This window comes from Netta rufina, assembly GCF_964035555.1.
Source record: "Netta rufina genome assembly, chromosome: 21".
NCBI classification, from domain to species: domain Eukaryota; kingdom Metazoa; phylum Chordata; class Aves; order Anseriformes; family Anatidae; genus Netta; species Netta rufina.
Genome location: NC_140145.1, coordinates 4,245,071 through 4,267,370, shown reverse-complemented (window position 1 = coordinate 4,267,370; position 22,300 = coordinate 4,245,071). Strand labels below are relative to the sequence as shown.

General features: G+C 40.4%; 1 protein-coding gene across 3 annotated transcripts in view; it reads left to right on the top strand.

Moving 5' to 3' along the window:
- The window catches only part of LOC311217607 (protein spinster homolog 3-like), a gene marked incomplete at its 5' end in the record, with an annotated part of 30,230 nt that extends 8,979 nt beyond the window's left edge, over nt 1–21,251 (top strand). For all 3 annotated transcript variants that reach the window (XM_084299825.1, XM_084299826.1, XM_084299824.1), the window contains 6 exons: nt 732–922; nt 2,840–2,992; nt 7,541–7,730; nt 12,966–13,031; nt 19,047–19,145; nt 20,957–21,251. In XM_084299825.1, coding sequence (XP_084155951.1) covers nt 732–922; nt 2,840–2,992; nt 7,541–7,730; nt 12,966–13,031; nt 19,047–19,145; nt 20,957–21,124 — 867 coding nt within the window. In that variant the 3' untranslated portion in view covers nt 21,125–21,251. The remainder of the gene's footprint in view (nt 1–731; nt 923–2,839; nt 2,993–7,540; nt 7,731–12,965; nt 13,032–19,046; nt 19,146–20,956) is intronic.
- Nucleotides 21,252–22,300: the final 1,049 nt, after the last annotated feature.

Sequence of the window (22,300 nt, the reverse complement as noted above, 5' to 3'; positions counted from 1 at the left end):
TACAGGATATGTGAGGAAGAATGTTTACTGGTATGACAGTCTTTTATGGCTGCATCCTTTGTGATCAGAGTACTCCAATATAGTTTTCTTTATGTTTTCCTCCAAAATCACAGAATCACAGAACCATTAAGGTTGGAAAAGCCCTCCAGGATCCTCTGGTCCAACCACCCCTTCTACCACCATCACCCACTAAATCATGTCCCTAAGCACCACATCCAATCTTCCCTTAAACACCCCCAGGGATGGTGACTCCACCACTTCCCTGGGCAACCCATCCCAATGCCTAACAACTCCTTCTCAGAAGAAATTTCTCCTAATTTCCAACCTGAAACTCCTCTACCACAACTTGAGAGCCATTCCCTCTTGTCCTGTCACTAGTTGTCTGTGAGAAAAGGCTGATCCTCAGCTCCCCACAACTTCCTTTCAGGTAGTTGTAGAGAGCATAAAGTCCTGAGCCTCCCCTTCTCTAGACTAAACAATCCCAAGCAATCATGTATCTGTATGATGGGGAGAGGGAATCTATTGTCCTTCCTCCAAAGTCACCATAAACTACCAAAATCCACTCTTCTTCTTTACAAATATGACTTGTAGACAGAAAGTCACATTAATAATTAATTCTGATCAATCTGTAATTCTCCAATATGTAATTCTAGCATTGAATCTAAATTGCTGTGGAGTTTTTTTCTGTAAGAAAAAAGGTATCCTGGACATAACCACCTTTGTGTCTACAGGTAACTCCTTGCCTGGGAGGTATAGCACTGGTTCTTCTGATTAAACTGGTCCCTCACAAGATCCAGAGAAGGACAGAAGCACACAGAGCATTGAGCATCTCTGGCACAATACGAGTAGCAGCTGAAAAACCTGGTGTCCAGAGATCTGCCAAGACTACTTGGTGGCAAGATGTCTTATCACTTGCCAAGAAGTAAGTGATTTAACAACAAAGGTTTCTTCCACTGAAAAATGACCATTCCACTATTAGAAATATGGCCTTTGAATTCTGCTCAGCTCCTCTGTACTACACGCTGTATACAAGATGATTGACACCATTAATGAAAGCTTTCTTCCACTCATTTACAGAAGTAGTGTGTAAGAGATTCAAATTTTCTTTTTTTTTTTTCTTTTTTTTTCCCCTACTATCCTGCCATTTTGAGGAGGGGGAGGAAGGAAAAGTTATGATGGCAGTGTGCTCCTGTTTAAATCCAATTCTACTTTTCTACTAAGTTTCCCCTTCCCTCTTGCTTTAACATGTAGGGTAGGCTAGATAGGTAAAAGTGCACATTTTGCAGGTGTAACTTTATCTGTAATTCTTCATGCCCACAGAAGGTTATCAGCATGTCTCAGGCAATCTTTATATGGTATTGGAGAGCCTGCTGTGCCTCTGATAAAAGAGGTCAGATTCTGCAAGACCCCAATATGGTTTAAAAAGTAATTGTATGTGTGTTTCAACCAGCTAACCCGGGTTAGGCAGATGACCTCTTGCTTGTAACCGCACAAAACTTAAAATCAACACCATCTGACCTGCAGGATGAAGTAAAACACTGATTGCAGCCAGGTTACCCTGTAGTTAGTGAAAACCCTCCCAGGGTCAGGGAGTAAAAGATGGATCTGGTTTGAGAACAGCAGGTGCCGCTGTGCACCTGCGCCAGACCTGCTCAACACTGCCTGTGCCTGCAGGCTGCTTTCCCAGGAGTCCCGATTAAATGCTTTTAGTTAAAGACATGCACCTCTTGCCTCCCTGTGAGATTTTTTTGGAGTGTTCCTCTTCTGGAGGAGCCAGCATTTTCTAATTGGTGATTAGATTTGCATCCAATTTGCATCTGGAACAGCAAGTACATTAGAAATCCTGTTTGTTGGATCAGAATTTGAAGGCAGTAGCAGTCTGAGGTGAATCAAAGAGGAACCTTCCTGACATTTCAGCAGCCAGACTAATGTCAAAGTTGTTTTTCCTGTGACAATGTTCCTTATAACCTACAGCAATGTTGTAAAAATAGATTCTCATTTTCTTTTCCTTTTGGTACTGATTCCCAAAGCATAAGGACATATTCTTTAAAGCCAGGTGGTTCCACACTTAATTAAGTGCAAGAGCCATTTATCTTTAAAAGATGAAGAATTAGGTTCATATCCTAACAAATCTTCTTGTCCAGTGGTCAGCTGGTCATTTGCAGCACTGTGAAGCCTTAAGACTTCAAGACTCCTCATTGACCTCAAAGGAGACTTTCTATAAACTATTAGCTAGAAAAGGACCAGTAAAAAGTTGATTTTCTACTACAATGGGGCAGTAAGGTGACATGGTTTGGACAATTTAAAAATGTTTCTTCTTTTATCTGATAGTTCCCTGTGCAGACTGAAAGTCAATTTACTCAAGTAGAGTTAAGCAGTGCTCGAACCACTGCATCTTAACAGTTTGAAAGACCCAGAAGTTACTCTCATTTATATTGGTTACACAAGCACATGAAAACCATCCTAAGGCATTTAGGCTTGCACATAGAACCCTTTCATTTAGCTACTAAGCCACTAAATTGTTGCCCACTCTCTGTTGTTGCAGTTCTACTAACAAAAGGTCACAATTGTTTTAGCAGAAGTTGACAATAAAATCTGCAAAAGACCATGGCTGGGATTTAACATGAAATCAATGGTCATACTCTTCACTCTAACTAGTATTTTGCTGTCAAAGTTCATAGATAAAGTGTCATCAAAATGCCTATCTTCAAGTGAGTGCATTTTGATTATAAGATATCTAAGTGGATTGTTTTGTTATCGCTTGAAATCCTGGATAGTGCACATAGGTACTCACATCCCACTCTTTAAAATTCTCTCATTTCTTTCTTTTGACTTTCAGTTGCAGTTTTGTCTGGTCCTCGCTGGGTTTGACTGCCATGGCCTTTGTTACTGGAGCGCTGGGAATGTGGGTACCGATGTTTCTTTACAGGGCTCAGGTTGTCCAGGGCACTGTATCACCATGCATCGAAAAATCATGCAATTCATCTAACAGGTGAGGTGTGTGCAACTGTGGAAATACACATGGAAACACTGTACAGTGCTAAATCACAGTTTGTTTCCAAAGACAGAAGGTAGGATGTGACTGTGAATACTTTTTGTGAAGGCAAATGGGTGTGAATGTTAGACTAAATTGCTTCCAGGTATGCTGAGACACTCCTATTTATTTGTTTGTCTATAATCATGCAGTTAACTGGAAAGATGCTGCCAAACCTATTTAAGTAAAGGGGAAATAAGCAGTAACAGCAACATTTACAAGGAAAAAAACTCACCTGTAGAAAGGAGATTTCAGTTGACTATTGACTCTGTACCCCAAGTAACTTAAATACACATTTAAGCATGTTTAAGTTTTACATTTTTGTAACTTTGCTATTACCTTCCTGATAGTCTGTTTTTAAAACTACTCTCATGTTGGCTAGATGATTGTGAGTCCCAGCATGAAGCAAGCTTGATGAATTTGATCTAGTATCGTATTGCATCAAAACAGGATAATTTGTGAGGAACTGCCAGCAGAGCTCAACTTACAGAGACAGTCCAGACCAATAGAGATGCATGAAAAAGTGTCAAATGTTGAGCTGGCAAGGTGAATTTGCAACAGGAGAGGAATCTGAAGTAATCATAATACAGTTTGGTGGAGGTCTCTTTTGCCCAGCTTGGAAGAGAATTCTTTTCCTTACAGTGTGTTGTCCAGAACAGAAAAAGATATTCAGTGTTGCCCTTGAGTCTTCATAGCTGACCTTAACAACACTGAGCACTGTTGTACTTTTCACCTATGTACTGACTCCCTACCAGTGGCCTCCATGCAAGTGTCCCTACATTTCTTCTGGAAGTATCCAGATCTGGTTTCAGTCCCTATCTTCATGATGGATTTCCAAGAACTGCCTGCTTACAATCTTCTCTTTCCACATAGACAAGTAAAGGCAAAAACAGTAACCAAAAACTGTTATTTTTTTTTTCTTCCCAAGGGAATAACCAAGTCAACTCAAAAGTTGTTTCTGAGTTGTAGCATAACGAGATGACTAGCCTGATAGGAGACAACCACTGCAGCAAGGCCTTAAATGTACACATTTTCCCCTTCCTGCTTCATTTTCAATACAGACTTGAGCTCAGTCTGAAGGGAGCTGTCCAGTCATCCACAGGTACCTCAATGGGAAATGCAGTTGTCCTTCTATGGATACCACCACTGGCACATTATTTAATAGTGAATAATGCTGAGGAAATGAGTGAATTAGGAGTTTGGCTCAGGGTAGGCAGAGAGGGGAAGCTGAACCTTCAGATACCGTTTAAATACTTCATTTTTTTAGCTGATGATGTTAATCTTATGCTTTCTAATCCTCCTTCTCAATTATTATTCCACAGTAGTGTTGTTAGAGCAGACATAGTCCCCAGGGAAGCAAAAGGGAGCACCTGATAGTTTAACCTCATGTACTGCATCTTACAGGATGCTTTAAAAATAACCTTGGCATAAGCTAGTGCCAGAGGCAGCATAAGGCTGATTTTAGACCGTTATTCCAGGGGGATAGAAAGAAAAATAATATAAACAGTTATGTCAGCCCTGTAGCTGACAATGCTGGGAGAACTGAGATGCACATTCCCAGACCTGCCCAGGGATACTTTAAGGACGCTGTCCCCTCTGGCCATTCAGCAGTTGTAGGCTTTTATTAAGGATAAGGCCATGTCACTTGGACTCCCTGGAAACACAAATTCAAATAGCACCACAGCTGACTCAGGTCTCAATCCTTTCAAGATAGATGAATAGGCACTATGAAATTTTTATTCTGGTCTTTGTGCAGACACCTTCAAACAGATCAGAGAGGTGTGTGAGCATTCTCAAACCCTAAAAGATCCCATAGAGTCCTTTCCCTGGGATTAGGCTTCGCTGCTTCCCTTTTCCCTGTCAATTGAGCTGTGCTCTGGTTTAGTTTTGGCTGTTCCCTTTTCTTCCAGGTGTAGGTTTATTTCAACTGAAGCATATAACACATAAGTTTTCTAAATACAATTACACAAATGCTTAGATAAAGTAATGTCACCTTGTTACTTGCCTCTCCTGGACAAATCTGTAAATTACTTATTCTGTCTGTTCAATCTATATTGTCACTAATAAGCTATAGTGAGTGACGGATCAGGATCATGAAAAACTTACAGAGTACAGCTGTGCTTAAGATTTGTAACCTAGTATAGCAGTATTGTTTTTTCTTGTAGAACTACTGAATTCTTCCTAATCAGCCAGAAGGAGATGAAAAAGAGGAATCACAGAATCACAGCAACCTGAGTATCTCAGGTTGGAAGGAATCCACAAGGATCATTGAATCCAACTCCTGGCTCCACACAGGACTACCTAAAATTTAAATCATATGCTTGAGAATACTGTCCAAATGCTTCTTGAATCCGTCAGGCTCATTTCCTTGACCATTTCCCTGGGGAGCCTGCTCCAGTGCCCAACCGCACTCTCAGTGAGGAACCTTTTTCTAATATCCAACCTGACCTCCCCTGTCCCAGCTCCATGCCATCCCCTCAGGTCCTGTCGCTGTCCCCAGAGAGCAGAGCTCAGCGCCTGCCCCTCCACTCCCCTGTGAGGGAGCTGCAGGTCGCCGTGAGGCCTCCCCTGGGCCTGCTGTGCTCAACAAACCCAGGGACCTCTGCTGCTCTTCATATGTTGTGCCCTCTAAACCCTTCACCATCTTTGTTGCCCTCCTTTGGACACTGTTTAATAGTTTTATGTCTGTCTTATATTGTGGCGCCCCAAACTGCACACAGTACTCGAGGTGAGGCTCCACCAGTGCAGAGCAGAGACAATCACTTTCCTCAGCTGGCTAGCAATGCTGTGTTTGCTGCACACCAGGATATGGTTGGCTCTTTCTCACTTGTATTCAACTTGCCTTCGACCAAAACCCCAGATCCCTTCACAGGGGGGCTGTTCTCCAGCCTCTCATCCCCCCATCTGTATCTATGTCATATCCAGGATTACCCTGTCCCAGGCACAGGTTGTGGCTTTTTCTCCTGTTAAATTTCATATGGCTGGTGATTGCCCAGCCCTCTAGTTTACCAAGATCTTTCTGCAAGGCTTCTCTACTCTCAAGAAGTCAACAGCTCCTCCTAATTTATTATCGTCCGCAAACCTAGTATTCATTCAAGTCTGGCTTCCAGATCATTTATAAAAACATTGAAGAGAACTGGCCCTAAAATTGAGCCCTGGGGAACCCCACTGGTGACTGGCTGCCAGCCTGATGTAACCCCATTTACTATAACCTTTTGAACCTGAGCATTCAGCCAATTGTTCACCCATCATATCATGTACTCATCAAGGTATATGCTGGACATTCTGTCTAGAAAGATAGCGTCAGAGACAGTATCAAAAGCCTTGCTAAAATCCAAAAAATCACATCTGCTGGCTTCCCTTGGTCAACTAGATGGGTAACACTGCCCTAAAAGAAAATTTAGATAATTAAACAGGACTTTCCCCGTGTGAACCTGTGTTGGTTATGACCAATAGCTGCACTGTCTTTCAAGTGTTTTTCAATAACTTCCAGAATAATAATTTTACTAGGCATTGAAGCAGATGCACTGTAAATTAAAGGAACAGATCATATCCTAACTGGTTACTTTGCTTTGCATTTGGAAAAAGCTTAGGGCAGTGTACAAAAACTTTCCACATAGCGCTCTGAAAAATTTAGAAGCACTTGTGCTCAGAACACTATGCTTCGGTCACCATTCGCCTCAGGGGAGTTATGATGCATTAAACAATCAGTGGCACCACTAGTCTTGTTTCAAGAGACTTGCTTTGTCATTAGGATCTCATTTGGGACAGAAAGAAAAGCATATATGGAAGTCCCTCTGGAACCTGAATCTTCTATGCTATTTGAACACATACTTTTAATAACTTGCTGTTCCTGCAGAACACGTTTGCATTTGCAGACGCACAAAGCTGGGTGGCACTTGAAATTTTACATTCAGAAAATGTGACATGGACCTCCTATTGGTTAACTATTCTTTGAACAGTTTTGGGTAGTGGTAGCTGTTTCCCATAATCAGAGAAGTGAGTTACCTCAGCCGTGCTAACCGGAGGGCTGTATTTTAGATGTATATAATTCCACGTGATAGGATCTCTTCCAGGACAGCAGATTGTGATACAGAGTTATTCCATCTGTGTTTTAGGGATGACTGGGTAAATTTGTTCCTAGGCTAACCGACCTATGTCTCCTCTGAATCACTGGATGTCCAAAGCAGATTGTACTCAGAAGAGTCCTCCTTGAGGCTGGTTGTGTAACACCTGCTCTGTAAATGGGAGAATATCTGTTCCGCAAGATCAAGCCTCAGTTGCAGGGGGCGTAGCTGCAATTGAGGCATTGGGACTAAATCCATTTGGAAGGAGTGGGAAGGTTAGGTCAAGTAAAGTAAAATCCAAGTTGCCCACTAAAGATTTCTCTGAAACTGAAGGTAAAACTTAAGGCTAACAATGGGCTAACAGTGGGACACCCAACACCAGCCTTTTTGCAGACTATGATTTTATTGTGCTCAACTGTCTCCTGTGCTTTGTCAACAGCCTCATATTTGGAGGCATCACCATTGGGACAGGAATCTTGGGTGTTGTTGCTGGGGCAGAAGCTGCAAGAAGATTAAGGAAGATAAACAACAGAGCTGATCCTCTGATCTGTGCCACAAGCATGTTTGTTTCTGCTCTGTGCTTGTTCATAGCACTGATGATGGCCCAGAGGAGCATCACTTCCACTTTTGTAAGTGCCAATCTGTCTATCGCTAGCAAAATGTCTTCTGGGATCCTGGGGAGACAGGGAAAGGGGGAAAGGAGGAGAAGGATTGATATTGCTGGATTCCTGCAGTCATCTAGACCATTACAAAGGTTCAGCAAATGAGACAAAGTGGCCCACTCGCTAGGCAATGTGCATGTTGCTCTAGTATTACCTGCAGTGTCAGTCTGTCTTGGGAGGGCCCCAGTGTGCGTTACTTGTCCTAGTAAGGAGGGCAGTCAGTCAGAGCATTATAAACTGGAACTCAGGATCTATGCAATCTGCCCGGACTAGAGAAGAGGAGAGGAGTAAGCCTATGTAGTTAAAGGAAGTCTTGATCTTATGTTAATTTTTAATGCTATGTGACTAATTTAGTATTCTTGTTTCTTTTTGCTCCCTGAATACTTAAGGATTGGTGTACATGGGACTGTGCAATACACACAGTTCTTGCTAACAATAACTTAGCCATCACCTGCAGTGCCCCAAGTCACCAGCTAATCTTCAATGTCAAACTTTTGGCAATGCAACCTGAAGTATAAATAACGTAAGGTCTCAGTAAAGGGAAAAACAGAAACTTACTTAGGAATGAAGAATAGTTCCAAAAACTCCCTGTGAGAGAGAACTGAATGTAAACCTTATTTTAACTATAATCTGGTAACAGCTAGGGAAAGACTCCAAGCTTTTTTTTCTGTGAATCCATAGCCACCATTACCATGATTAACATAAATAAGAGGATCCAAGTAAAGTTAATTACAGTAATCAACAGTTCTGTGCAAAAGGGTATTTTTGCAGCTTTTTTTGCTTCTAAGAATAACACTTGTTCAAAGAGGTTTTCCTTTTGACACTCCTCAGGAATTCCTGTGGAAAAACACCTTTAAACCAAAGCTAAAAACAAATGGATTTGCATGTCTGTGTGTATGCACACAAAGCAAAATGTGAAATTAAAGATTATTTTTGGGTTCAAGAGCAGATACCTCAGTGCCAAAAGAATTAGTCATTTTCTTTTTCTGCATCTCGGGCTCCCACATAGTCCTGCTCTGACTGTGTTCTTCAGTTCTCTTTTGTAGCTTGTGTAGCACACAAGCACAACTGTGTTTGATTTGCCAGTCTATACTAGATGAGTGAATCAATGTATCAGTTTTAAATCACCCTTTTCCAAAATATACCTTTTATTAGCACTGATGAAATTTGTTTAAAATACTTCTGTCCTTGCAAACAGCATTCTGTTTTCATGATGTTATCTGGGAGGAAGTTCTGAACTGGGATGTGGACAACTGTATTCTTTAAGTTTCTTCCCATGGGCAGAGCAGTTGGTCTTATAAACAAAGACTTTACCACTTTATCTTGTTTGATGTGCTTGATTCAGGTGTTCCCACATGTAATGTCAGCAATGCGCAGGGGTAATAAATTGTACATAATCTAAGCACCTGTTTTTTCTAATATTTTAACCACCGTGACTGTTTAACTGTTGCCTTCTCTGGCAGCAGTCGTGCCTCTCCTTGCTTTCTAAACAAGATCTGACACTAGTCATACTGGTGTGAGAATTGGAGTGGCGTGCCAGCTGGTGCATCTAATTTGAAGGTCCCACTGAAACAAATCTTCCATTTGTGTAGGACACTAGCAGGAAACTGGCTTTCCAGTCACTGTCTACTCAGGCACACTGATGTCAGCAGACCTGTCTCCATCGCTTCACTTCTGTATGGAAGCTACTGAAGCAAAAAACATCCGTGCATTGGCTTGCGATTGTAGTAGGTTTCATATAATGCTTGCCGCTGTCTTGAGTGGATAATGAAAAGGAATGAGTGGGTTTCATCAGCCATGGACAAAGCTGGAAGAAATGTTTCAAAGCACAAGAATTCTCAAGTTAGCACGTAAACATGGCAGGATTTCCAGGGTCTCTGTTGGGGGAGATAGAGAAATCTCATGACATTTCAGTTTCTTCTTTCTGGACACACAGTTCTTGATTTCAAAAGCTATCTTTGAAAAGACAGAAAAATGATCTGACTTTGTTATGTCAGAGGAGTCTCTGTCTAAATCTGTTCCCCTCTCCAAAAGAAAACAAAAGACGTGCTCTCTGCAGTGCAGCAGGTGCTTTGGAAAGCCATGACTGAACCCTGCAGCTGGGAAAGTTGGACTGTATTTAGTGTTGGGGGAACTTTGATTTAAATGGACTTATCTTTAATGGTAATGCTGTCTCAGGATGCAGTCTTGCCCTGCAAATTGCCTTTGAAGAAGGCATTCTGCAGCTCTTGTCTCTGATACACCTGCATGCTGTTTTTTTTTTTTTAAACAAAACAAAACAAAACAAAACAAAACAAAACACAAAAAAACAGAAATGGCAGAAATGGTTGATCACATATGGTCCAGCCATGCTGACTCCCTTCTTTTCTGTCTAGACGTGCAACTTTTAAAAAGCAAATAGTGTGTTTGACATTGATTACAATCTAATTCTCTTTTAGCTTTGGGTATGAATGTAAACAGTCATCTACAAAGCAAAATCTCCTTAAAATTTGGGCCATTATTCTGGTTGCATCCTTTGAAGACCAACTTCAAGTCTGCTAAAAAGTTGGGGATCCTGGAGAAGGTGACAGCAATAAAATGCAGTGTTTCTGGATACACTCAGCAGATTAGAAAGGGCATGTCACAAACACAATTGCACAAATTCAATGGAAACATTTTCTATATTAGTTTCAAATAAGAACTTGAGACAGTGGAAGGAATATTGAGACATTGTAGGAATTGAAGGATACACTTTAAATAGAGCATTACTATTGCTTTCCTGCCATCATCGGCCCTTCTACCTTGCCAAGTACTGTACTTCCAGGACATCTTTTCTTGTTTTAGAGAAAAGTACATATAGCTGTCTCATATTTACAGATTGAAGTTGTTTTGCAGTTGGCTGGGTGAGTACACAAGCTATTCAACCATATTGAATTTATTCTGCATGAGAAAGTACAAATTTGATATTGGTTGTAGAAAGAATACTTTAATATAGTTTGCAGAATGATTTATTGTTTTCCAAGACTGTCTGCCTTAATTATTTTTCTGGTGCCCTACAACTGTAATCCACGCAAGACATTAGGAAAGAAAAGAAAAGCTGACAAAGCTGTGTCCCAAACATTAACAAAACTCTATATAAAATTCCTCTCTAGAGTATCGCATTTTCTTATCATGGATAACTTTTCATTAATTCCCATTCATTTGAACTCTGGGTTGAGACCATAATTTGTTTCCTAAAGATGAATTTTACATTATTTTCTCACATTAGGCATGTTTCTCATACTAGTCTCTTGTTCTTAGGCACCTGAAGAGATGAAATAACTTGAAAAATCTTGAAGAAACAGGAAAACCTGAAACAACACTTTAGATAGATCAATCCCTCATTTGGTGTGTGAAGGCAGGTAGTCATATATTCCATTGATAGTATCTAGGAACAATTTGGGAGACTTCAGAACCTTCTGCTCTAACCATTGTATTTGCATCTAGTTATATCTAAAGTGTCAGCCAGGATTTAAATAGATCTTTGTTCTTCGTTTCCTTGCTGTTTCACTTTAACCTGCCATATCTCTTGTTAGCTATGGCACGACCAACAGAATTTACTAAGTTCATGCTGTTATCGCTGTATAGCAGGGTACTACTGCACTTCTGGATTTGCCTCTAATTTCCCTATGAGTGCTGCTTTGACCACTTTGTAGGTTGTGATTCTAAGATAGCACTGGCTAGTACTTTGTGGTGATTTGCAAGGTTTGACCTTTTTGGTCCTTATTGCCAGGCAGCTTGGCAATAAGCTGAACTATGTGATATTGCTAACCGTGTTACCAACACATTTCACTTCGTGTTTGTCCCAAAGTTCTTTAATAAAAGGCTGTATCTCTTGCTCTGCAGCCAAGACTGGCATTAGAATCACTTCTATAGTCAATAGGCTGTTATTGCTACAGTCATGGAAGTGGAGACCGACTGCATTCTGCCTCTTGCAAGGGCAAGGTCCACCAAAGTCAAATCAGTGGAAAGACTTTGATAGTAGGATGCACAAATCCAAGAACTAAGGCATAGTCAAGGAGTATGTGAAACTGGTGATACCTGTTAAAAAAAAAATAATGAAAAGTAATTATATATGGAGGAATAGATTTGGCTGCAAATTAGAAAAACTGTATAAAGCATTTGGAAGGAAAAGATGTCTGGATAAAGGTCTGTGCTTGGTACCTCTGGTCTTCAAAGCACTTTTTCCCCAGACTGGTTTGGAGGAGAAAACACATGAATAGCACAGGCAAGAAATGCAGAGGAAGTAGGTGTATAACAGGAAGATGCAGTGATTCAGATGTACGTCTGATTCCTCTTGGGAGCATGAAAGCTACCCCTCTGAAAACATCTGATAGCTTGCACTGTGCCTTTCTTTCATCAGCCAGATAGAGTATCTTGATCAAGGCCCACCCAGTCAAGATGCTAGCACTTGTTATTATGATGGAATTTATTTTGTAGGTGCCATCTGGTGGCCTGTGTCACTAAGCACATTCTGACTTCTAGAACTACTCCAGCTTTACAGTGTAGCTTTAATGTGTTCTTCAAGTATTGATTAGTCTGTACAGCCTGCTGAAATCCATGTCCAGGGCTGGCTGAAAGGGTTAATCTCCTATATGACCACAGGTGTAAGAACTGATGGGGGCCCTACCCTTTTTTCCTGATGGCTGCATCTCTATCTGTGGTGAATTATGGAATTCCCACAGGACACCAAGACTTTGAGGCTGTCTGACTCTAGGAGCCCATCTCATTTTGGAACTGACCTCTCTGAAGGAGCCTTTAACAGAACTTGTCCTGGCACAGAGATGTTCTCTTGGTTTCCTTTGGAAAACTTTGGAAAGGGAGATCTTTGAGAAAATTTTAAACCTGTGTTGGAGGTTTCCCTTCACAGGCTTTTGTCTCCCTCTTCTTGGGTTCAGCAGTTCATTCCAATTTATTTGTGAGGGTGATATGTTTCCTCTTTTGGCTCTTCTGCTGAAGATACACGAACCAAAGCAACTCACATACCTTCCCTAGTTCCTTTCCTCTTATTTAAGAGGAAGATAGTGTTTGTGACTGTAGGCAGAGCAGATGTTTAATTTATAAAGAGATGGGTATGTACAACAACTCACAGAGATGAGCATAGTTGATAAGCCTGCCTTCATCTTCACACTAAAGAATAGCAGTGTCATGTGTATAGTCACTGCTTTCTTCTTTTTTTTGCAGATTTTTATTGCATTTGGAGAACTATTTTTATCTGCAAACTGGGCTGTTGTGACAGACATACTGCTGGTAAGTGCTTGTGAAACTATTTGCTTATTTCCAGGTTTTCAGCTTTTCACAACAGTATTGTTCAGAAGTGTGCAACCTGGTGGCTAGGAGGACCAAATTTCTCCTTCCAGGAAGAGATGAGTGAAACCTAACTAAGAATACCTGTATTGGGAGCCTGCTAATATTAGGGTTGTAACCTAGTGCTGTAGTATAGTGCTGTGCAGATACCTCTAACAGTATGGGTGTAGTAGTGCAGTAGTCCAAGCTCATTGTAAGTCCAGAAAGGAGATGTTCTGGATGCAATTCATGCCTGTGTAACTATCTAGTGCTTCTGGTACCCACACTAGCCTGGATTTTTTGTACAGCTCTGTGTTGTTGGATGTCTGCCAGAAAGTGGTCTACACCAAAAAAAGAATCACTTTCTGTCTGTATTCAGGGATTTTGTATTTATGCTCCAAGCTTTGTAAAGATGAGCCAAATGAGGGAAAGCCAATATTTTATAAACTAAAGTTAGTGAATCTGTTAGAATACTTCATTCTGTGAGCTATTTGCAAGTTCCCTCACTGCAGTTCCCTCAGTGCAGGTGAACTCCAGCACTTACAAGTCAAATTAATAAATGATGCTACACTGCCAAAGCATTGGCAAAACAGTGATGCTTATGATGCTCTTGGGGGTTCCAGGAATGCCACCACAAGCCCAAAGAATAACAGTGCCTATTTCATTTCAATTATGTCATCAGCAACTTTTTTTAGAAAGGAGTGATGTGAAAAGCACACACCTTGTGGCACAATTAGTTCAGGTATTAACAAGCAGCTACCTTTTCTATTAGTTATTGCAAAGGCTTTAAGGATTAACACTTTTTTTAATATCCTTGAGGTTTTACTCAAAGGAAGAATTTGTCAACCCTTGTTTTATGCTGTAGCTCCACAGTCACTAATAAATGTCTGTGTAAAATATGGGACAGATATTATGCTAGAAAGATTTTCTACCATCACTGAACTACACAGATTATCACGGTCTAACAAAGTAGTTTATGTGACTTTTTGGGGAAAGTCATAGTACAAACAAGCTGAATATAGTTTACCAGTCAAACAAGCAAGGAAATAGTCTATCTTGTTTGTATCTAGTAATCTGACTGCAGAAAGCTGGTTTAAGTACCACAGAGAGCTATTAGAATGACTGAAAATCCTTTCATTGTTTCCCATGGGCATAAGATAGAATATTTAAATTGGCACTGTCCTCTTCTACAAAGAATAAAGCACTGTATTGCAATGAAACACAGACTTCCTAATTTTTGGAATCTTCTTCTGTGGGGTGACTTTGTTGCAGAACAGTGAGTGTGACCAGAACCTCAACACTGAAAGCAGGATGCTACCTGAAAGAGAGAGAGCTGAGAGAGGTGTGGTACTGGCAAAATGCTGATACAGTTGGTACTAATAGAAGACAAAGTAGAGAAATTGTTTAAAGCCCTCAGGACAGATGAGAGAAGGCACACAGGTAAAGGTGAAGCAGAAAAGAACTCTGAGTTTCCCACCTTCAGGCTAGTCATGGAAAACTGGTAGCTGAAGTGATCCTAAGCAAGATTCACATGAACATCTCCTGTTTTATTTAATAGTTTCTCATTTCAAGGGAGTTCAAATCTCCATGCAGATAGCTAAAGCAAACTTCACTGTCATAAGAAATCTTTCATATAAGAACCACAGTGAATGCATTAATGTGTAGCACAACACATAGTGCTGCCCAATAACATGTCACAAGAATTTATGACAGTAAAGAAAACTTGCAGCCCATGGCTCATGATGAAAATGGTTGTCCACAAGGCTGCCATCGTTTCTTGCTGCCAAAGGAACTGAAAATGTACTCCTGAGGTTACTGTCGCTATAGTCTTAGTTACTCGGAATATACAACTTGCTTGATATTCCTAACAGCTACCTAAAAATGAGTGGTAAAAAACTGTGCAGAGATAAAAGTATCTCTATTACAGTCTTTGGTGTAAAAGAAGGATGTGAAAGTATATAGCCAAACACTGAGCGCCTGCTAATGGCAAAAGGGACTAGCTGTGAAGCACTATAGAACTCTGCTTCAGCTGACTAGACCTTGACTTGAGCCTGTTTATCTTCAAACTTCATAGCTTGAAGAATCTTTCTTCACATTTTGATTGAGATAAAGGAATAAACTAACTCATATTTCATGGTTCTTCAACAAAGCACTGTTGTTGACTATTGTGTTATGGTCTCAAGTTACTCTTTCATGGTACTGCTCTCTACATGCCAGTTTTCTGCAGTCTGGAATTGTAAGAAAAAATAAAAATTGCAGTCAGCATTAGTGAATTGGTTGCCCGCTGAAAAGCTCAGTCTGCTGCAAGATGGTTTTGTTTCTTCTTTGACTCTCAAACAATGATCAGAAACAATTATCCTTTGAGACAAGAGGTATAGCCTTGAAGCAGTGAACAGGTACAGAAAAACTATCACTACTTCAAAATGATTTTTTATTAGTTTCTATTTCAGATTATTTTTAAATCACTGATTTTTTTTTTCAAGAGAACAAAGTACTATTACAATTAGTATTCTTCTTACATCACTTGAGCCTCCATTGAAAGATTTTCTTAAAGTCTCTCAATTTACTTTTATTTGAACTCCTGCATTTGTGTTTTAATTCTCTCCTCTGTCACTGTTAAAGAGGAAGATGACATTGCTCAGTTAGATACAGTTGATACAGGATGGGAAGTAAAGTACAAGTCAGGACTGTCAGCTCCTTCTTTAGATTCCTTTCTGAACCCAACCTGCAACATCTGCAAGGAGCTGTGTTTGCATTCAGTTCAGTCACTTAGGTCTCAGCTTGCTTAGGGAATGCTGCATCATATTCCAGCCTGCACAAAATCTATTTGGAGTTTCATTGCCATATCCTTGATCCATGTAAACTGAGAAGAGGTTCTGAGAAGAAGTTCTTGTCTCCCATGTGACTGACACACTTCTTTTGTATTTATATTAGAAAGCTTTGGTTTTAGGTGGAAGCAATACTGCATCAACCAGCAACAAGCAGGAAGGTGAAAAGTTTGGCAGAGCAGAGCTCTGTAGTGGTGTGCTCCCCTGAGAGCAGACACACAGTGTACTACTATGAATGTGCTTTGGGTTGGATCTGTTGAATTCTAAATGTTACTAATTGTTTTGTTAGAAAAACGATGGAATTTAGATGAATTTGTGGATGTCTGCTCATTCAGTGGCAATCTTATCTGAGTTTTGTTTCATTCTGCTGAAAATCCGTGGGTTCAGTGTATCACTGCTACTACATTGACTTAAGGATGCCATAGATAACAACAGAAATTTCTCTTTTTTGTATTGTTTCCTGTGTGAGCTGATAGACTTTCTGATATTGTGGCTGGATTTGCTAATGCATGTTCTTATTCTGCCGTGAAAATGACTTTTCGTTCTCCCTATATGGCACTGCTAGGCAGAGCGGAGCTAGGAATTTATTTATCCTGCAGCCTGTGGAGACAAAGACAAAGGAAGATGCCGACTGAATGATAAGGACTTTCTTCCTTTGTGGATCATACATCAAGATGCATTGCATGTAGCAAGCTTTGTGCCCCTTATTCAGCTGTAAACATAAGGTATCTACCGGCTGACTGCAATCAGAACGTGCGCGTAGGGAAGTGCTGTAGCTGCCTTGCTTACAGTTCTCTGGCTAAGTAGGAGGCTGTAATGGAGTGTCCCTAATGAAATAGCTGTTTACCATCTGTGAGGTACTGGTACTCTATATTTTAGGCTTTTGGCAGCTAAAGCATAAAAGCTGCTGGAACTGGAAGCTAATATTGGGCTTGGGAAGGCTACCAACATGTCCCTGTCTTTGTTTGGAAGTGCCCTGGGAGGTATAGAAGTGTTTACCAGCTTGTCTCTTCCATCTGCTTTTTTAGCTGACAGCTCTGTCACATAGTCTGCAGGAGGATCTCTAAAACCTCCAGAGACAGCATGACAGGGCTTGCAAATTGTATTTGTGGGGGCACCCTGCTTATCTATCAAGGCATCTGGACTGGCATCTCCTAGGAGATGACAGTGCATGGGATGTCATCTGCATTGTTGATGTGGTGTGAGCAGCCGAGCAGTTACTGTGGACAGGCTGCTTCAAAGCCCAGGTTTGTGGGAGCATTCAGGTTATTTTCCTAGAGAAGCCTACAGTGCGTTGAGCTTTTGCATACTGTTTCCATTGAGCAGAAGAACCTCAATAATAGCAGTCAGAGTTTGTGGGAGCCCGGTAACTATAGGAAGCTTCTGTCCTTCTTGCTTATTTTTCTTGTTACAGCTTTGTTCCATAGGTACATGAATGAGAGATTTAATGCATGCTGCAAGAAAGTGGTGCAGGACACTGAGAGTGTGAAAGTGCATTTATATTCTCTGGTGCCTGCAATACCCACAATATGTTAAGTACATAACAATATTTGATTTGCATTGCTCAAACACAACCTATCATTATCAATAAAAGAAAAGAAAACTGAGTCTAGGGCAGTTGGCAGGATAACCAAGAACAGTCAAACTCCTGTCTCGCTCTGTCATAGCAAGTTCTACTTCCCAACCTAGAGTTTTCTACTGTAATTTGTTTCTCTCTCTCACTCAGAGAGTGAGGCTTATATATTTGATACTCTTGTTCTCACAAGTGTAATTAACCTTGGTTTCTTGGACAGTGCTGCTTCCTTATCTTCCAGTTTTAATTTCCATTAATGCAGTTCCTTGTACTCACCCTAAAGAAGTGGCATTGATATTGCTATTGGTATTGATATTTCCTTATCTAATATTGTGAGATCACCTTGTACATGAAGAGTGATAATATAACTCCAAGTTAAATGTGGGAGCAGGATCTTTTTCTTCTTCTGTGCCCAACCTGTTGTCATGCATGTTAGTGTTTCTTTGAAGGCAGCTATAAAGCCACAATACCTTGTGTTTGCCTCTCGGCCAAACACATCACCTTATTAATTAGTGTTTGAGATGTCTAAGTGATGCTCCAATCAATTTCCCACAAACAAACACGCAAACAAAACAAAAAACAAAACAGGGGAGTGGAGGAGTGGGGGAATATTAAGTGTTCTGTCTCTGATATGAGCAATTGGTTGGAAAACAAATGTATCAAGGTTTAAAATTGCCTCTGCCTCATTCTGACTGTGAATGCTTCTCCTTTAAGTGTGTAATAATGTAAATGCATTACTGAGAGAGACACAAACAAGTTATATAGAATCATGCTGTACTTCAGGCATTGTTGATCTTCTTTAGTAGTGCAGACGTAAAGCTCCTATTACCCCCAAATTACTATATTTCATCTTGAAATTGGTTATAATCTATGTGATGCTTTGCTGTGTTCTGTACCTGTACCATCTTCTTCCACTTGTTATTTAAACTGCGTGCACTCGAAAGCACAATCATTTTGAGGTATGGTTATTAGAGTAGTTATATCTCAGGTGCTGGCCAGTTACAAGCAGCAAACTTCTGCTATCAAATCTGTCATCAAACCACCATCAGCCACCTTCTGGTCCCTCCCTGAGTCTCCACACACTCTGCAAGGTCTCAGCTGACATCCCTTTTAGCCGTGGCAGCTCATTCTGGTACCCCAGTTTCCCAGCAGTCTAGAGCAGGCCTGCTGACACAGTGTTATGAGAGATTTTCTCAGAGGCTGTCACCACTGAACCTCCTTACAAGTAAATTGGTACTAGTAAATTGGTACAACTGCAGGGGTTACTGGCTGGGGTTTTCTGTTAGTGGCATGGCCAAGTAAGTCTGTACAAGGTGCTGTGAGTCTGTGAATGGAGGCAGGGGAGTAATGTTTTTCATGCTTTATTGTCATTCCCTCTTTTGCGTTGCTTTCTTGACCATCTTCTTCCTAAATAAAACATCCAGTGTACTGTATTGCTCAGAAAAACCTCTCTGTCTCCAAACAGTGTTTGAATATGAAATATAAATAATTGAATATATCCATCCCTCTAGGTAGCTGCCCATTTTTGAGATTCGTTCTGTTAATATTCATTCTCTTGTGGGTTGTGTTTTGTTTCAGTATGTTGTGACACCGAGGCGGCAGTCTACAGCTATTGCCCTGCAGATTTTGGTGAGCCATTTGCTGGGAGATGCAGGCAGCCCATATCTTGTTGGGACTGTAAGTAAATTCTCTGCTTATCTGAGTTTTCTTTAGGGTAAAACCTTTAGAAACTGAAAGACAGACACACAGAAATCTAGGCACTTCCTGGTCCAAAGCTTAGAAATTACTGAAGTTGGTAGCCTTGAATAACCTTGATTCTGGAATCCAGGGGGACATTTTTGTAAGTGTTTTTACTTGCATACAACTTCTGTTCCTGTGACACTGCAGGTATGTAGAATATAATCCTATATCTATATAGATATGCGTTGTTTCCTGCAGTGTGTAGAAATTAATTTTGATTTAAAATTTGAAAATTAATAAATTTTGAAGACATACATTTTTGCAAAGACAGTGTCATCTCTTTTACCCACTGTTCTTTGCCATCTTTGAGGTACAGGCAGAACTGAGGCTTCCTGCTGAATGTTCTGCTGCATCCTGCTAGTAACTATGCACAGAATACTTCTTTTGCAATACCTTGCATGCAGTTGCCTAAAATAGCAGCTAATTGAAAAGTATAAGACAAAAAAAGTTTGTCATGGTATATCCAGGTGAGATTATCCTCAGGTAACCTTGCACCTTTACAAAGAACAGAGATGATGAATCCAGGAATAGAACTGTTGTATATCCACGTGGGGTGCAATGAGCACTACATTGTGTTCTGGAAGGCTTCTGTGAACCAGTATGCCAACACTGCCCATATCTGCTGTTGATTAAACACCGTATCTTCTGTATTCAGGTCTGGCTATTGTTTGCTGACCTATTTCAACTAACCCTTTAGCTTATAAACTGTCTGGAGAATCTTTGAATAGTCTTTTTCAGGGTCTGTGTTTCTTCCCTTTGCACTCTAGAGATTTTTTTTTCTGAGTGTTTTTAAATTAAATGCATTAGGTTTGTATTTTGGCTGTTATATTTGCTGTAGTCCCTAGGTGCCCATTTAGAGTTGATCTTGCTCTTATCTCCTTAAACTGTCATAAATAATCATATTCAACCCAGCAAAGGTTGAAGAGTCTCATATTTGTGTATTTCAAAACACGAAGCATATTGTAATCAAGGACATATGTGGGAATAGCAATGACTGCATTCAGCATTCATCTTTTTGTTTGTACTAAGAAGAGGTTTTAAGTTCGTAGGTTAAGTATTGAACCTTATGGGTTTCTTGAAATCAGCTTTTCTTTCTGTCTGCAAAACTAAAATTCCGGTGTGTCACATATAGCTTTTACAACCCTCATCGTCTAGCCAGTGCAAAAAGCAGCTGTCTGGTATCTTCTTCCCAGTTCCTCAGATTGTCATTCCATGACTCCTCAAATGCCTTTTGGCTCAAAACCAGACTCCACTCTTGTCTCTGAAATCAGTTTCCAGCTCTTCCCTTTTTAATGTGTGTTGCTGCTCGTGGCTGCATTTTTGCCAAAAAATTTTTTTCCAGTTTCTATTTGTTTGATTCTGATTAAGGATGGATAAAGTAATCAAACAGCACCAAGAAATGATAAAGGTCATTGCCAAATGTTTGTCCTGTGCTGGCTTTCTGGAGATGGGCTAGAAAATGGTAAAATGAGTTAATGTTTACCAGTCATGATAAACACTGGTTGCAGTATTTTGTGTTCTTGTGACTGGAGGCAGTAATAATATAGAAGAACAATATTCCCCAACCAAATGGAAATGGAACAGCAGTGCAATAGGTGTATTGGGGTTGACAAACCAAGGTAGCAAGCTTTTCATCCCTACCTGCTCAGTTTCATTCTATTCAAGGGCCACAGTGTAAAAAGCCTGCTTAAATCAAGAGAGAAACATGGTGTTATCCCACATTAATGACATCATTGTTCATTCCCTAGATCTCCAGTGTTATTCAGGCCAACAACAATCCCTCAGTCCAGTGGAGTTTCAGGAGCCTGCAGTACAGCTTCATCATCTGTGTTTTTGTTGGTGTCATTGGAGGAGGTTTTTTCCTGCTGACATCTTTCTACGTTGAAGATGATCGTAAGGAAGCAGAGAAGCGATAAGGTTTTTACGTATCTTTTAAACCTTTATCTTATAACTTTCCTGTTTGTATGCCAGCCATGATATTGACTCTGTAAAGTTAAAACACAAATGTACATGTTGTAGTAATAATACAATAGTTTCTATAAATAAAAGAAATGTAAAATCCCAGCAAGGCCTCAGATTAAACAAATCTTCCTTATTGAAAAAAACAGACTTTGCAGAACACACAATGGTCACAGAAGTGCAGTTACTGACCCCTTCAAAATATGAAGGTAATAAAATAACTTTACTGCAGGTAATGCATCTTCATGAAAAGTGTTTCCTTCTCTCCTCTGGTCTTTGGAGCCCACTCCCCTCTCCCCTGAAAGAAGTCATATACAAGGTGTATGACTTACAGAAAATCTGTTGAATTGGATGGAACGCTGTCCTCAATCACCTTGATTCTTACAGCTTCCTTCTGCTTTGACTTGGTTTCCTAGGTACCAGAAATGAATGCTGTCTTTCAAGGGAAGATGAACTCCAGGGCAAGATTTGCAAAAAAGAATAAAATAATGTCCTCCTCTTTTTCTTTCCTTTCCTTTTTGCTTAATGAGATACAGCTACAGAAAAGGCCAAATAACAATTCCTCCATATGGCAGAAAATCCTGCGTACTGACTTTTTTGGATGCTTTTGACTGTGAGTCAAAAATTGCTGCTGAATTGGCATATGGCAGCCCTCCCTCAATCTGCAAAACGGGCATGAGTATTCTGTGGAGCTGGGGAGCTCCAGAAGGTAGAGTATAGAGCTGTCACAAGCATGACTGTCAACCTAAACAAGACTAGCATTTAAGGCAGAATGTCTTGTGGAGATTAGGAGGGAAGGCCTATGAATTCTCAGCAGGATAAGATTTGTCTATAGAATCTGGAAAATCTAGATAGTTCAAACAATGTTTTCATTTGTCTGAAATGACCAAGGGAAGGAGACTACCAAAGTCAATGCCAGGTGCAAGAGTGGAGGGTTGTGGTCAACCTAAATGCATGTCCTGGTTTTGGCAGGGATAGAGTTAATTTTCTTCACAGTAGCTGATATGGTGCTGTGTTTTGGATTTAGGATGATGAAAATGGTGTTGATAACACTGATGTTTTAGTTGTTACTGAGCAGTGCAGAGTAACTGCTCAAGAACTTTTCGGCTTCTCACGCTGCTCGGAGAGGAGTC